Genomic DNA, 13,787 nt, shown 5'->3' with positions numbered 1-13,787 from the left:
TTCCAACGCATGGCGAGACCCACGTAATGCCAAGCCGTAAGAACGCGTCTGTGGCGGGTGGGAAGGACCCACATACTTCACGAAAGTCCATATTAATGGCGGATCGATTGGAGAAAGATGCTCTTAGTTGCCACCCGTGATTGTACTATGCCATTTTGTTTTTAGTAGTATCTTCACAGTAGTATACAAGTAATGAAAGAAGTGAAATGGGTTTATTAATTGGTATTGTTGCCACAAAGAGTTCGAAAAAGTCCGACGAAACAGAGACACTTTATTCTCACAAATTAGATATAGATTTTCATATAGTATCCATCTGTTAGACCACGTGCAAGAATTCTACGAGGTCTTTCCCTTCGCATGGGACCCAAACAACATCAAACCTTCCTGTAGTGCGTTTAACTCTTTCGATAGAGCATTCAGTGATGACGAAACTCTTGCGAAGTCCCCAGGTTTCTTAAGCTTACATAGGTCAAAGTAGGAAGTACGGTGGTGCTAAAGAAGGTAGGCACGTTAAAGGCATCACCCCACGAATCTGAGGTGGTGCAGATTTCAGGTGGAGTATTCTTATAAGAGATAGTAGATTATGGAGAGGAGGGTGATTCCGTCCATTTCTTCCTAATTGCCGTAAAAAAAACTGACCGGAAGATGCGGCGCCGCACAAGGCTGGCGCGCACCAGTCGAACTCCTTGTGGAAAATAGTGCGCCAGAACCTCCGAAGCCGTATCTTCCGGGCCGTTTTTTACAGCAATTAGGAAGAAATGGATGGAATCATTCTCCTCCCCATAATCTACTATGTCGTATACGAATACTCCACCTGAAATCCGTACTACCTCAGATTCGTGGAGTGATGCCTTTAAATTTAACGCTCAACAGAACGATAGAAAAACCCTTCGTTACACTCGTTAAATGTTAACTAGATGATAAACTGGTAATTCCTCGGTAACTAATGAAGAAAGGGGGAAATTTTTTTTTGAAAAACAGAATAGATCTCTCTTATATAGAGAGTTGTATTTTAGTTCCCGTTTAAGATTAAAGTCAGACATATAGAGCTGCATATCCTTCATCATGTACTGTTGCTTGTAGGGGCAAAAACGTATGTAACATTGTCGAGATTTCCTACTTTATCTCGCTTTGGCTGATTTCTACTCCAACTCAGTTTCTTCACGTTCTTTCGTCGTCTTTCTCTCAGAGTAATGTAGAGGAAATTAGACCGAAAAAACGAGAAGCATTTCTCAAGCGTCACTCACTGAACGACGAATAGACCTGTTAGGCTGCTATTCGCGTCTCTAGCTTTTATTGTTTATCTGGTGACAGGTAGATTTTAGGGGACAGAAGAACGTATGATTCATCATTTACCCTTTCTTCCTTTGGATAGCGAGCACTCAAACATTGAGATATACTCTTTGCCCAAGAACACGCATGCAGAGAAGGGACGAAGGAGAATCAATGAATCCAACTCCCCATAACGGATAATTGGTGGTGGTCACTAACGTCCATGTACTGCCTCCTTCAAAGAACTCAGCGGCACATCTTTGCAGAGTGACGAGTGTGAACTTCTTGGAGAAAGAGCTCCTTTTCAACTGCACCGAAAAGAAGACCTCACTGAGGAAGTCAAGTGTTCGGTGATAGATTTTTCCCCTTTTCTGCTCCTTTTCAATTCTTATTTTGTTAGGATAAATGTATAGAATGCTAGTATTTGCTGATCGTGAAGTAACACAAAGAAAGGTTCCAGATAGTTGCTAGAACTCATCTCAGTGTCGATAAAAGCGAGTGTTCTTTTCACATGCGATGAGAGGAGGATCTGCAAATCATCACAGATCCACCGCCGAAATTCTTCCAGGAAAATACCTGGTATCTCAAACATCTTTTTGTCGCTGTGAGGTTGAGTCACAGAGCAAAGTTCTTCACCGGTCAGTTCAAATCCGACGACACTTGCCAGAACGTTACGGTCAGAGCGAAAGTTCTCTACACCTTCCTTGTGTCGTTTTTTGGCTGTTCGTGCGATAGCTTACTCACCTACTTTTGTTTGAAGTTTTTGAAATTCTTTGTATTTGCGCATGCCGTGCACAAAATTGTTGACCATCTTCGGACTTCACACAAAATTCAGGCTGTTTCGCCAATGCTCAGCACAAATCTTTCGAAAGCTTTGATTTGGCGTACTCCAATATAATATAATATTAGACAATAATATCAAGTACCTAATATAAATTTATAAAATAGACATGCAAACAATCACAACAAATAAACTCCTCAGGAATATTTAAACATCTTGACAAATATTACACTCGTTTTAAGCTAGCAATTCTATCAATCTTTGGAGGTGACAAAAAATATAAGAGGAACCGTAATCGATCTACCGTTAAACGTGAGCAGTGCCAAGTGACACATTCACAAATGAAAACGAAAATGTTTCTGCAGAAGCCAGACGTCAATTGCGATCGTGAATACAATAGGAGCTATCTGTAGGATACAGAAGCAGCAAATCACCCTAACGGCCCACGAATTAACTGCATAATTCTTCACGTAGCGGAGTTGCTGTCACATTTCTAGGATTTCGATGAGCCAGAGATGCTTGTTTAACGGAGATAGCTATGTGAAGTTCGAATTGCAGTTTATGGCAGATCAGCAAAGAGATCGCGTCAGTTGAATAACCTGAAAACAATGTTATCTATGTGTACAGAAACTATGAGCATTATCCTTGAAAGAAGATACCTTTAATAGATGGAGCAATTTTTAAGTCGCCAAATTAAAAACCTCCCCTTTTTAAAACGCTTTCAGCTCAAAACACTTTAAAACAACATGCTCAAACGTTAGAACCAATGCAAAAATCCAGCGCAATACCCTGGAAACTAAAACTCTAAGAAATCTTTCTCTTTAGTGGAATCTTTCCGATTATTCGCGTAACAGGCATTTGCGCTCCCTTCAAATATATCGACTTCGTAGCATTCAAGTAGTATAAATATGAGGAATGTCATGGTAGAAACTTTGACCCTGGTCATTACCTTTCGCTGCACGACATCTGTACGAGGTGAGCTCCATCGCTCTATGACATCGAACTGTCTGTGCCTTTTGACAAGGTCTAGGAAACTAGCCAGACTGCTATCAACGGTGAAATAGTGAGAGGGACTGGATAGCAAACTGAAAACGTTGTCGACGCATACTATGAAATATTGATTCAAATTGGATTACCTAGTTAATTCAAAAACGAAGCAAAACCTTACCAGATGCCGTCGTGACTGAGAGCTTCGTCGAGGATTTGGTGAACCATCTCGAACTCATCCTCTCCACGATTCAGCAGTTCAGCGGCCAGAATAACGTCGAATCTACATAGAAATGACAGAATAAACTGTTATGTTGGATAACTTCGTAGACGAAGTGATACCGCTTGCCGCCGATCGCCTTCCTCATCTGACTGAGATCTCCGCTGGAGAACTTGCACTTATTCTCAGAGATCGCATTCCTCCGTAAAGTAGGTTTGCAGTACATTTGTAAGGAAGATTTCGACTGAAAGGACACACAAATAAGAGCAACCATCAAGCCGTGAATTACCCACAGGCAAGGAAAAAAGTAACGTACAGCACTGTGAAGAGTGATATCGGCAGCGCCATTTTCGTAGGCGTAGACCGAAGGTAAGCCAGTTGCAAATCCGATCTGCAAAAGAATAGCAGTTATAATGCTTAATGAGTTCCAGATATTCAGAGTTGAGGTATCTTGTTGTACAGCAAACAACTATGTGTTCTCAAAACATCTGTGATCTCCTGATTTCGCATAAGCAGGTCAAGCACGCTGAATACGAATCAATGGCTAATCGTCGCAATTTAAGCACAAATTTGAGAAAAAAATAGTGGGAAAAAGCATCCCGGAAAAGGTCCACATTTCAAAGTCGTTGTTGAAAGGAACGCGTGACGTTTTGCAACAGCGGGTGAGCCGCAGCGATTTTTGCCCGCAAAAGTGCATGTTTGGCGAATAAAATACCTTTGTTCTTTCGCCTCTTTTGCACTGACAGGCAGATAGCGTTGCAAATTAAAAACATTGAAAACTTCCTCACTTCGAGAACACTCTTCTGCTCAAAGAAGTCCGTTTCCATTTCACTTTCGACGATGGCATCAAGTACTTGACAAAGCGAATTGACCCCTTCCCAACATATTGTCAGATCAATACCTAAACGTTGCTGGATTGTATTTTTGTTGGAGATTTCTCTCGTATAGCGATACAAATGAATATGAGCTTAACAACAGTTTCCCTTGTCAGCAGAGTTTCCTCAAAGCAGCTACTTTTGAAAGAATGAGTGCCACATAATTGCTTTGAGAGCTCCGCAGTTTTTCCTACTCACATAGTCTACTCTGATTATCGTGGTTGCATGGAGGTTGTGCCCTTTGCACGAGATTATCACGACGTCTAGTAATCAACTACGCCAATGTATTCGTGTTTACCAAGGGCGACACTGCGGCTGAAAACAACCACTGCCGCTATTCAAGACATCAAGAACTCTTTGTGATTTCTTCACGAAAAACAAATCTCAATAGATAGTCTAGCTTTTTATCAGAACACTTGGAATATGCGACTTGAAAAGATGCCAGACGACCCCGAATGACAATGGCAGCTATGTTCTCCCTTCTGCTGTAAGAATCCACTCGAACTCACCATCATTTCCACTGCTTTTTCTTCTCTGCGGCAGCTTTACTTCCTCAAAGATTCCGCCACAAACTACTTCTTTGCGAGGATTCGCATCCTTGGGAGCAACATAGCGGATGAAACGGCCGGACTCGAGCTTCAGTTCACATGGCACTGGGGCAACGGCGTCAATGCTGGCAGAAAGCAAAACCATAGTCCTTCTACAAAAGTGAGCTTCAATACGAAATATCAAAGAACAGAAAACGAAATTCAGTAGCGTTAACGAAGGAAAGAAAGACAACTACGCAGCGAACATCAATAAGACAGTGACCGAGAGAGCAGTACATCAAGATACGTAGAGGATCGACATTACTGGGCACCCGTGATATATATACACAGCGACAGCAAAAGTCGGACTCAAGAAAAACGTCCAATTCCATGAAATTAGCCGCACAGCCGCGTTTAGACACATTGAGAGAGAAAAGAGAAACATAGAACCATCAACGCACTTTCTCAGTGCCCACAATTTATTCTTAATGCCGTGTTTTGACCACCAATGAATCGATTACGTCGAATGGAGTAGAGTGAAAAGAATATCAGACAGGTTTAAATGGGAAAAGCATCGAGTGAAACACTGATGTTTTCATCACACATACAAATGTGATGACGTCACGTAACTTTGCATTTCTTGGCGAAAAAACGTAAGAATATAGTTATCTGGAAGATACCCTCCATCAAATACCCACAATAGAATTGCGAACAGTTGCCTAGGCTCTCTTCAGCGAAATATTTTGTTTTTATTATCAGTTGTTATTACTGTTGGATCCCAATAAGAACTCGCCTAAGAATCCATTCATATAAACAACGAATTAAAGGAAGAGAGGGATTTCTTCACAGAGGTGTCAAGGAAATATTTCTGAGCAGTGGGATGATTCCGTTGACTTCCTTTGGCCATTCTACCAATCCACAAAGTATGTACGTACAATTTCTTCCAGTGAGCGTAAAATACGCTTTCCATACGGTACGCAAAACAAAATCACTGCTGATTTCGCGTCTCAGGCAGCACTCCAAAACAGCATATCACGAAATTGACAGTGTTGGGGTCTCTCCCCGATTAAATAGGTATTGATGTGTAGTGTACAACTATGAGCTTGATCATGCTCAATTCAGCTAAATAATCCGAAAAAAAAGTTTGCGAAACAGCCTTGCACCCGTGTGCCCTACGATGCAACTTGCTACGAGACAAAACCCGACCAACTACGTCGTTGTCCAACATCCACGATCCAAAAAATCTAAGTCAAATAAGCAACACAAGATGCCCTATCCGGATGTGTTGCGGATTGCCGTCCACTACTAGTTAATGAGTTGCATCGTTGCGGCACCTGTGCGACAAAATTTGTCTCACAAGGCTTTTTCTAGATTACTAGTGGGAATTAAGCGTGATCACGCTCATATTGCTGAGCTACGCCCGAATCCATATCTCTTCGCTTAATGATTCCAGTTTCGGCTTTAAAGGCATCACTCCACGAATCTGAGGTAGTACGGATTTCAGGTGGAGTATTCGTATACGGGATGGAAGACTATGGATAGGGGGTGAATCCGTCCATTTCTTCCTAATTGTCGTAAGAAACCGCCCGGAAGATACGGCTTCATTCGTTTTGGCGCATTATTTTCCACAAGCAGCTCGACTGGAGCGCGCCAGCCTTGTGCGGCGCCGCATCTTCCGGGCCGTTTTTTACGGCAATTAGGAAGAAATGGTCGGGATCACCCCCCCTCCCCTTGGTTTCCCATCCCGTATACGAATACTCCATCCGAAATCTGCACCACCTCAGATTCGTGGGGTGATGCCTTTAACTTGTCAACAACTACGAAAAAAACCACAAATCTAAGCAAACAACAAAGCTCCAATGACTGCAATGACCTGTTGTCTAGCATGTCAAGTGCCGATCGCTTGGAGGATGCGCAAGGTACCACCATAAAATTACTATTATTATTATTATTAATACGAATTATTAGAGTCGAAGAACGTGGATGTAATACGTTTGTGAACTTCAGTTCGCAGTGCTTTATCAGCAGACAATTGGAACGTCGATTTCAATCAGTAGAACGATCTGGTCTCTACCATAACTTAAGCTGGAATTTCTTTTCATAAACACGACAGCTGATCTCCCAAATCTCTTGCTGCTTTAGTGGTTATTCAAGACTCATAAATGAAACAGGAGACATGCGACTTCAGCGAAGAGTCACATGTGCACTGAATAGAGGAGCTGCTCCGCGGCCCTCTAGAATGCGTTATAAACGTACAAATGTACTGCAAACAAACGCTCCACGCAACAAATGCATCGCGCGATCATGTTTTGGTCTACCCTTGTGACTGAGAACGCAACATGGCGTCAACAACGTGAAGTCCCTTCACGTGAACGAGCAGTCCCAGACGAGGACAACCCACTAAATACTTACTTGGTCACTCTTCTCCTAAACTCCTTAGTAGTTACCGCATTTTAAACATGAAGAATTCCAATTTCAACTCACAAAAGCTTTTTCATGTCCATACGGTTAATCTCTCCATTGAAAAGAAAGCAGCAAAGATAAGCTGTTTCTGTGTACCGAAATATGCATGACTCAGAATAAACAGCTACTGAACTGACTGTTCTTTCGACGTCATAACTTCAGCGATGAGAAAATCAACTTCAGCAAATCACGAGTGCACGCTTCAATCTAATGTGCAGTTGCGATTTGTTCACGTGAACATGATGAGTGTGAAATGCGAAACGTGAAGTAAAGAAACCCTTATCAGACTCCTGTTTCTTCTTTGCAAATTACTCCCGAACTTTCTGGATTTATTGCCTCAATAAGATGTGGTAAGAAATCTCCTCTCAGCAGAGATGTGTTTCTGCAAAATGTTGAGCAGAACCGGATAGTCCACATACCTTCATTCGAGACCGATACTCTTTTTGTTTTTTGTCAACAATCGCGTTTTAAATAGGGGATAGAACGTCGCCCTTTGGAATGCAGTTGTCATTCAATCTTTGTTTTCAAAGAGAATATCTATTGAAATATAGTTTTACCATCGATTTTGGACGAAGGAAACAACTACGGTCCGAAGTCCATGCTTTCTCCCTTTCTTTAGTCCTCGATCCAGTGCGATGTGTTTAGACTGCCTTTAACCTCATTCCTTCACGTTCACAACTGCGAGTAGCCAATGGTGGACTTAGGAGAGATCGCCGATGAGCTTACAACAATTACTTTAACGTATCTTTTGTACATAGAAGACTGCAACAAATTCTATTTTCATTACCCTGAGCATAAAAGACTAACAAACAGTTTTGGTTGAGATGAAATTATCTCAAACATAGAGAACATTCGCCGAGCACTTTGAAGGGTTCTGGAGGTGAAACATCAGCGGTGCGTGATTTACACCGGGGCTGCGCAGAGGACTTCAAAGATCAGAATTCGCGTGAGTTTCACGAGTTCGATCCTATTATATTATCAGCAACCGCTTTAAATCGTTGTTTGGTCTTGATCTTGATCAGAAGGAATTACTCATTCAATTGAACTTCTAAGGAACACGTTCTTCAAAGCGGACAAGAGAGAACTTTGACAACACTTTTTGTCAGTTGAATGTCATTTGACTTAATTTGTTTCTCAGTGATAAGAGCTGCTGGTAAATTGATAAGCATAGAAAAATGGTTAGGAGCTTTTGCTCTAGGAGTTGGAGTTCATTCTTTTTAAAGTATGCACCGCCGCTGCACGGAACTAGATGAGCAGAGCTATTTAGTCATTCGGGATTTGCAGGAATAATTTTCTGTGTCGATCCTACAATTCAAAATTACAGCACAATTGTCTGACATTCGATGGCCGTACGAGGCAGTTTGGTGCGAATTCCCCCGCTGCAATGACTTGTTCGGCCACTCTGAATAACGTAGGATCAAATTAAGTTCAGTATCATTGTCCACAAACGAAATATTTACGAATGCAACCTTTTGCACTCACTTGTTTTCAGGTGTTCAATCGCAATCAAATGCGTATACATTGCGGCGAGTCTGAAAAACGATCTCCGTGCAAAAGTCTGCTCAATCCTGTCAAAAACAAGAAGAACTGGGGAGAACCTGGTGCATTCTCGTTACTAGCAAACGTAAGAAGAAATAAACAGCTAAAAACTGATATAAAAAATAAAATATAAAAATACAGTGAGTAAAGTCTAAACAACACTAAGATTCTAGAAATCAGTGCACTTTCAAAATGCCACTGTTTCTTTTTTTTTGAAATTTATCTGGAATCTAATCACCACTTCTCAAAATAAGGTTTCAAGTAAGATCGCGATTTCTGCAAAAATATGTGCAATTATGTACATGATATTCTGAACAACAATTAACAGAAAATAGTAGTACTAAATTGTGCAGGCTACCAGCATTTGACCTCTGCCCCGCATTTCTCAATGGATTTAATGAACTTAATGATTTAATGGAAATAATGACTTTACTGAGGTCACAGATCATTACAGCTTGTGGTTACAGATTTGAGAAAAGAAAATGAGAGTTCCTAGCACAGATCGTAGACTTTTGGAGTATCTGTGGTGATTTTCGAATAATGTTTTTCTAAGGTTATTCCCATGGTCACCTCAGGTTTAGTGCACCCTGCAGAAGTCCCAACTGTACAACCGCAAAAGCCAGTTTCGCATGTACGTTTTCAACGGAAATGTTGCCAGTGAATAAGATGTTTGCCCCATTGCAAAGAAGTAATCAAATCATAGTTGCAGAAAATTCAACTGCACTAATCATTTGCTCCGACTAAATGCGGACTTAGTTTTTAGGCTACTAATGAAGATAATGCGACTTAAATGAGCTGATCAACAACGGAAAAAGAAAGCAAGATGGCTGAATTTCGACGTGTTCCGAAGCAACAACCCCAGCGCAAGAATTAAAGCGAAAATTCTCGATGTTGGGATCTCTCCGCCAGAGGGTATTGAGACGTAGTCCACAATGTCACGATGGAAACGCGCAACTCCCTCATAATTCTAGAAAACGAAGTGATCAGTAGCCATTAGGGTGACCATTCCCCGCTACGTCTCACCACACCTGCGAGTTAGTCCGCGCACCAGTAGTTTAGTGATGGATCAGCACACTACCACTGTCATTTTATCAAATGTGTCATACGTACAGAATAGTGACGGAGAGAGATCACCCTGAAGGGTACTACCTTAAGGGGAGATTAATGAAGCGCAGAACCTAGATTGGCCATATGTTTCACTGAATACTGGAAGGAGCTAATCACCATGCCGGCATTCAAGCAAAGTCGAATTTTCGCACGCTTATGGGAGGAACTACGCATTTTCGGTGTGATTTGCGAACCATGATCCAGTCCTTACTTGTCAGAGAGATCTCCAACTCGCAGATCTCTGCAAGCAGTGCCTTGGGCCTAGGACAAAACACAAGCGCAGAAATTATCAGGAAAAAAATTACGGCCTTTCACACATCAGAAAAAAGCATGTGAGTGGGATTTCGAATATTAAGAAATAGTGCAAACCTCGAAGCACTGAAATAGATCGAATTCACAACTGACACTTCACAATGCGTATTTGTTGAAAAAATGAGGCAAATGAGCATTTTTTGTAGAGATCGAGAAGCACGCTCAGCGAAGTTCTATTTTTTAAGATTTTAAGATTTGATTTTATAAGACGAAACTTGAATAAAAGGTAAAGTTTCAGCCGAAACATTGGTTCGCGGAGTTATTTAAGGCGCTGACGAATACACCATTCATTTTGCATCATAAAGTCACTTTATAGCACCACTACACAGCTATCCTGTCCGATAACACTTATATTCTTATGCAATTTTGAGCAGCGTTGCATATTTTCACTGACTTTTAATGTGTGTGCTACTACGAAAAGGAATTGGACTGTTGCGTCGGCCTTAAAATGGTAGTTGCGCCTTGCAAGGGTTTTTTTTCTCAGAAAGTGTTCTTAGCAGTGTTCTCCGTCACGCGCTATTCATCATCATACTACCGCTACAATACCACCCTTACTTCTTTGGAAATGTATAGTCTTGATATTTCGTCGCAAAACGTCCTACTTCGGGAATTTTCTTTGAAAAAGATATGCGTAATCTAATTTATACTTCCATCTGGCTACAGAAAACATGCGACCTCTCTTCGGTTAAAACTAATAGCACCTTATGTTTCGCTCTACATGATGTACAAAGTAGCTTATGCGTGATGAAAGAAAAAAATTGATGCTTTCTAGGACAAAAGAGGCTCGGTAGCGATATATTTGGAATCCTCGTAAAAGCCGCCGATCACACCATTAAATATTCAACGAGTTTTTCTCGTTCTGAATTTAAATTGCGTCGCTTTTTTGGTACTTCTGTAGAAATGCAATGCTTTATTCTGACCAGATGTTGTATACGTCTTTTCTGCAGAAATAAGGTATTTTCTTATGTTGTCTCATGTTAGACCTAGACAGCCACACTTTCTAGGTCCAACATGAGACTGGGCATACAACTGATATCGCCTGGATAGTTCTCCAAGAAATGAAATCAAAAATCTAACGAACGGCAGTAGGAAGATGTAGATTAGCCTACTACTCCGCTATCATCGAACTTATACCTGCCACGTGGGCCTGAAGGCAATGTTCGCAGAAGTTTTCGATGTTAGATTTCTTCCTGTGGAAGATTGCGTCTGGAAAGTAGTTTTCACTTCTTCGTACAAATCAGAAGCTTTGATAGCACCAAAAAGTCTCAGCTTACTCGAAAAAGCAACTCTTCGCACACGTATGAATGACGAAATGAGAGCTTGCACAAAACAGTGATGGAAACAGTGGACAACGCTCCTTACACATGTACGAGTGGGATGAGCAAGATCCACCTAATGTGATTTCATCTTATCTCCCGCGCGCATTCAAAGAGTTGTATCCTCAGGTGAACTGAACAAACTGATGATGTTGGTCCATTCGCTCTGTTTTTTTTTCTTCCTACGTACCGAACTGTACACATCTATTGCTGGAGTGGACCCGAATCGAAAATTTCGCAGAACACCGCTTCAAGCGACGTCTAATATTCCATGATAATTTTGAAGTAGAACGAAATTGATGGGTGAGGTAACGTTTTTGGTGTTTTTGTGAATGTACGCTATCCACGAGCGATATTAATCCACTATGCATTGGTGATGCATTGATGTGTGTGTAAGCTTTTATCTGATTCAATCAATATTTCACACAAATTCATTTGCCTGCCATTCCATATCACGCAAGATAGTGCGCTACAATCGCAACGTACGAGCAAACCTTAATAGAGATGAATTAGCACGTTTGTACATCACAGTGATTTTGTTTAAGCATGCAATCCCAACTCTGCTCATGTATATTGGACTGAGCCTTCCACGTAATGCAGTTGCATTTGAGCCAGTCCCATTACTTGAATGGGAAAGCACGAACTCACTCAGTGAGGTTGATGTAGGTGGTTACCATGGAGATACCCTGTGCTAGAGAAACTGGTACATAAGATCACCGCTAGGAGAAGTACAGTAGTCATTCAAGAATTCATAGGACCTCCAACAACGCACAGCTATTCCAAACCATCAGCTTTATGAGCCTGGTGAGAAGTTGTTTCGAACGCCAACGGTGACGAGCTGACGTATCCAAGTATGCAAACCACCGGTACCAGTTATTAGAACAGACTACTACCACTAGCTCCTAAATAACGACCTACTTCAAGGCTTCCCGTACTGCATGACGGAACAGCAATACGATACACAGGACAATCAAAGTACTGGGACTGACTGCTCCGCACACTTCTCACTGTTTATGCTTTGGTGCTGGTCCAAAGTAAGCAAACATATACGAACTAACCGAACTGGTTGTGTACACCGCGTGGAATGCGAACGGAGAGAGCGAAGTCCGCGCAATAGACGCAGACAGCCAGACTTCGGGGAAGACGTGCGAGTATCTTTAAAAGAGCACAGGCGGGTCCTTTTATACGGGGATGCCGTCGCGCGCGACGTCGCCACCCACAGAGCGCGGCGTGACCGCCCATTTTCGCCGGACACGCACCGGCATGCGAGAAGAGTGTGCGGCCGACGGAGAGTGCGCAGAGCGGGAGGGAACACGAGGCAGTGTGTGGCCGCGGAGGGGACGAAGAGTCGTGCAATCTATGAAGAGCGCTGGTGTAAACACGACGCGGCTGCGGAGTAAGAAGGGACCGAGGGGGCGAGAGAGTGAGAGGGCGCCAGAGAAGAGGAGGCCCATCAGGGCCGGTCCCTGGTTGGGAAGGCGAGTGAGGGACTTTACGGATGCTCACATTCGGATAATTAATTGTCGGGGAGAACGGCGTGCTCGCGCCCTCCCATCCATCTCCTTCGTTCGGGCCGTTACGTGCTTCGATACAGCCACTTCTGTTGTTCTTCTTTCTTTTTCAGCGACACAGTAATTCCCCACTTGTTTCAAAGTTTTTGATTCCGAAGGAGGTCCGATTATTACGAAATCATGTGTTTCTCGAGACGTGGCCATTCATTACTCCAGGTTAAGAACCGAAGAAAAGTGCCGATAGTTCCGACTAGTAGTCAGAGGCTTTTTTCGTTTGCAGAGGACACCAACATATCACAAGGAGATTGAAAGGAGGAACGAGTTGATCTGATAACATAGGACCTGGTGAGAATTAGAAAAAGTGAACAGAATCGCGTTTTAGGAATGACGAACTGGGTCAACACCAATGTTATGAGGCCGCTTCCTAACGGTAGAACGAGAATGAGCTGTACATTTCTTAGAGCTTCATCTGGCTCTACAGATTCTATCAGGATAATTTACTTCTTATTTTCTGGATATAAAGAACTACTGGCAGTACTAGACTTGCTGCAACGTAATGGACCGAGAGTACAATTTTGGATACTGTGCCCTCCGTTCGTATCCGATAGCATATTCATTTACCAAGTTTGAAATAAAATGTCTTATTCAGCTTTTCGTTAGCAAATAATAAAATAAAAATCTCTAGTTTTCCAAGTTTTTGAATTCTATTTCACAAAAATAGAACTCCTAAGTCCTCGCTCCCTCAAGAACCTTCAAAGTCGCTACTACTCAAATAGTTAATAACCGCACGGCTTCTCCGGCCGCTTTCTTGGATCTGGGAGTAGTGAAAAAAAGTTTAAAAAAAGCTACTACTATTCTACTCATTAGTCCATTATCT

General features: G+C 42.1%; 1 protein-coding gene across 2 annotated transcripts; it reads right to left on the bottom strand.

Annotated features, from left to right (window-relative positions):
• Positions 1-2,622: 2,622 nt before the first annotated feature.
• RB195_010262 (uncharacterized protein) lies at positions 2,623-12,641 on the bottom strand (the record flags this gene model as incomplete). Of its 2 annotated transcripts, XM_064191182.1 has the most annotated exons (12): positions 2,623-2,652; positions 3,003-3,138; positions 3,222-3,323; positions 3,383-3,504; positions 3,577-3,651; positions 4,049-4,161; positions 4,645-4,835; positions 6,981-7,062; positions 8,435-8,527; positions 8,608-8,657; positions 12,458-12,554; positions 12,620-12,641. In XM_064191182.1, 12 exons carry the CDS (start codon positions 12,639-12,641, stop codon positions 2,623-2,625), a joined length of 1,113 nt encoding a protein of 370 aa, XP_064048764.1. The 2 variants fall into 2 exon arrangements, with proteins under 2 accessions (XP_064048764.1, XP_064048765.1); XM_064191181.1 differs by lacking the exons at positions 6,981-7,062; positions 8,435-8,527; positions 8,608-8,657; positions 12,458-12,554; positions 12,620-12,641 and having other exon boundaries at positions 4,645-4,828.
• Positions 12,642-13,787: the final 1,146 nt, after the last annotated feature.

The sequence above is a fragment of the Necator americanus genome, chromosome III (assembly GCF_031761385.1).
Source record: "Necator americanus strain Aroian chromosome III, whole genome shotgun sequence".
Classification (NCBI taxonomy): domain Eukaryota; kingdom Metazoa; phylum Nematoda; class Chromadorea; order Rhabditida; family Ancylostomatidae; genus Necator; species Necator americanus.
The sequence above is the reverse complement of the archived record's forward strand: the minus strand, read 5'-3'. Positions and strand labels throughout refer to the sequence as shown.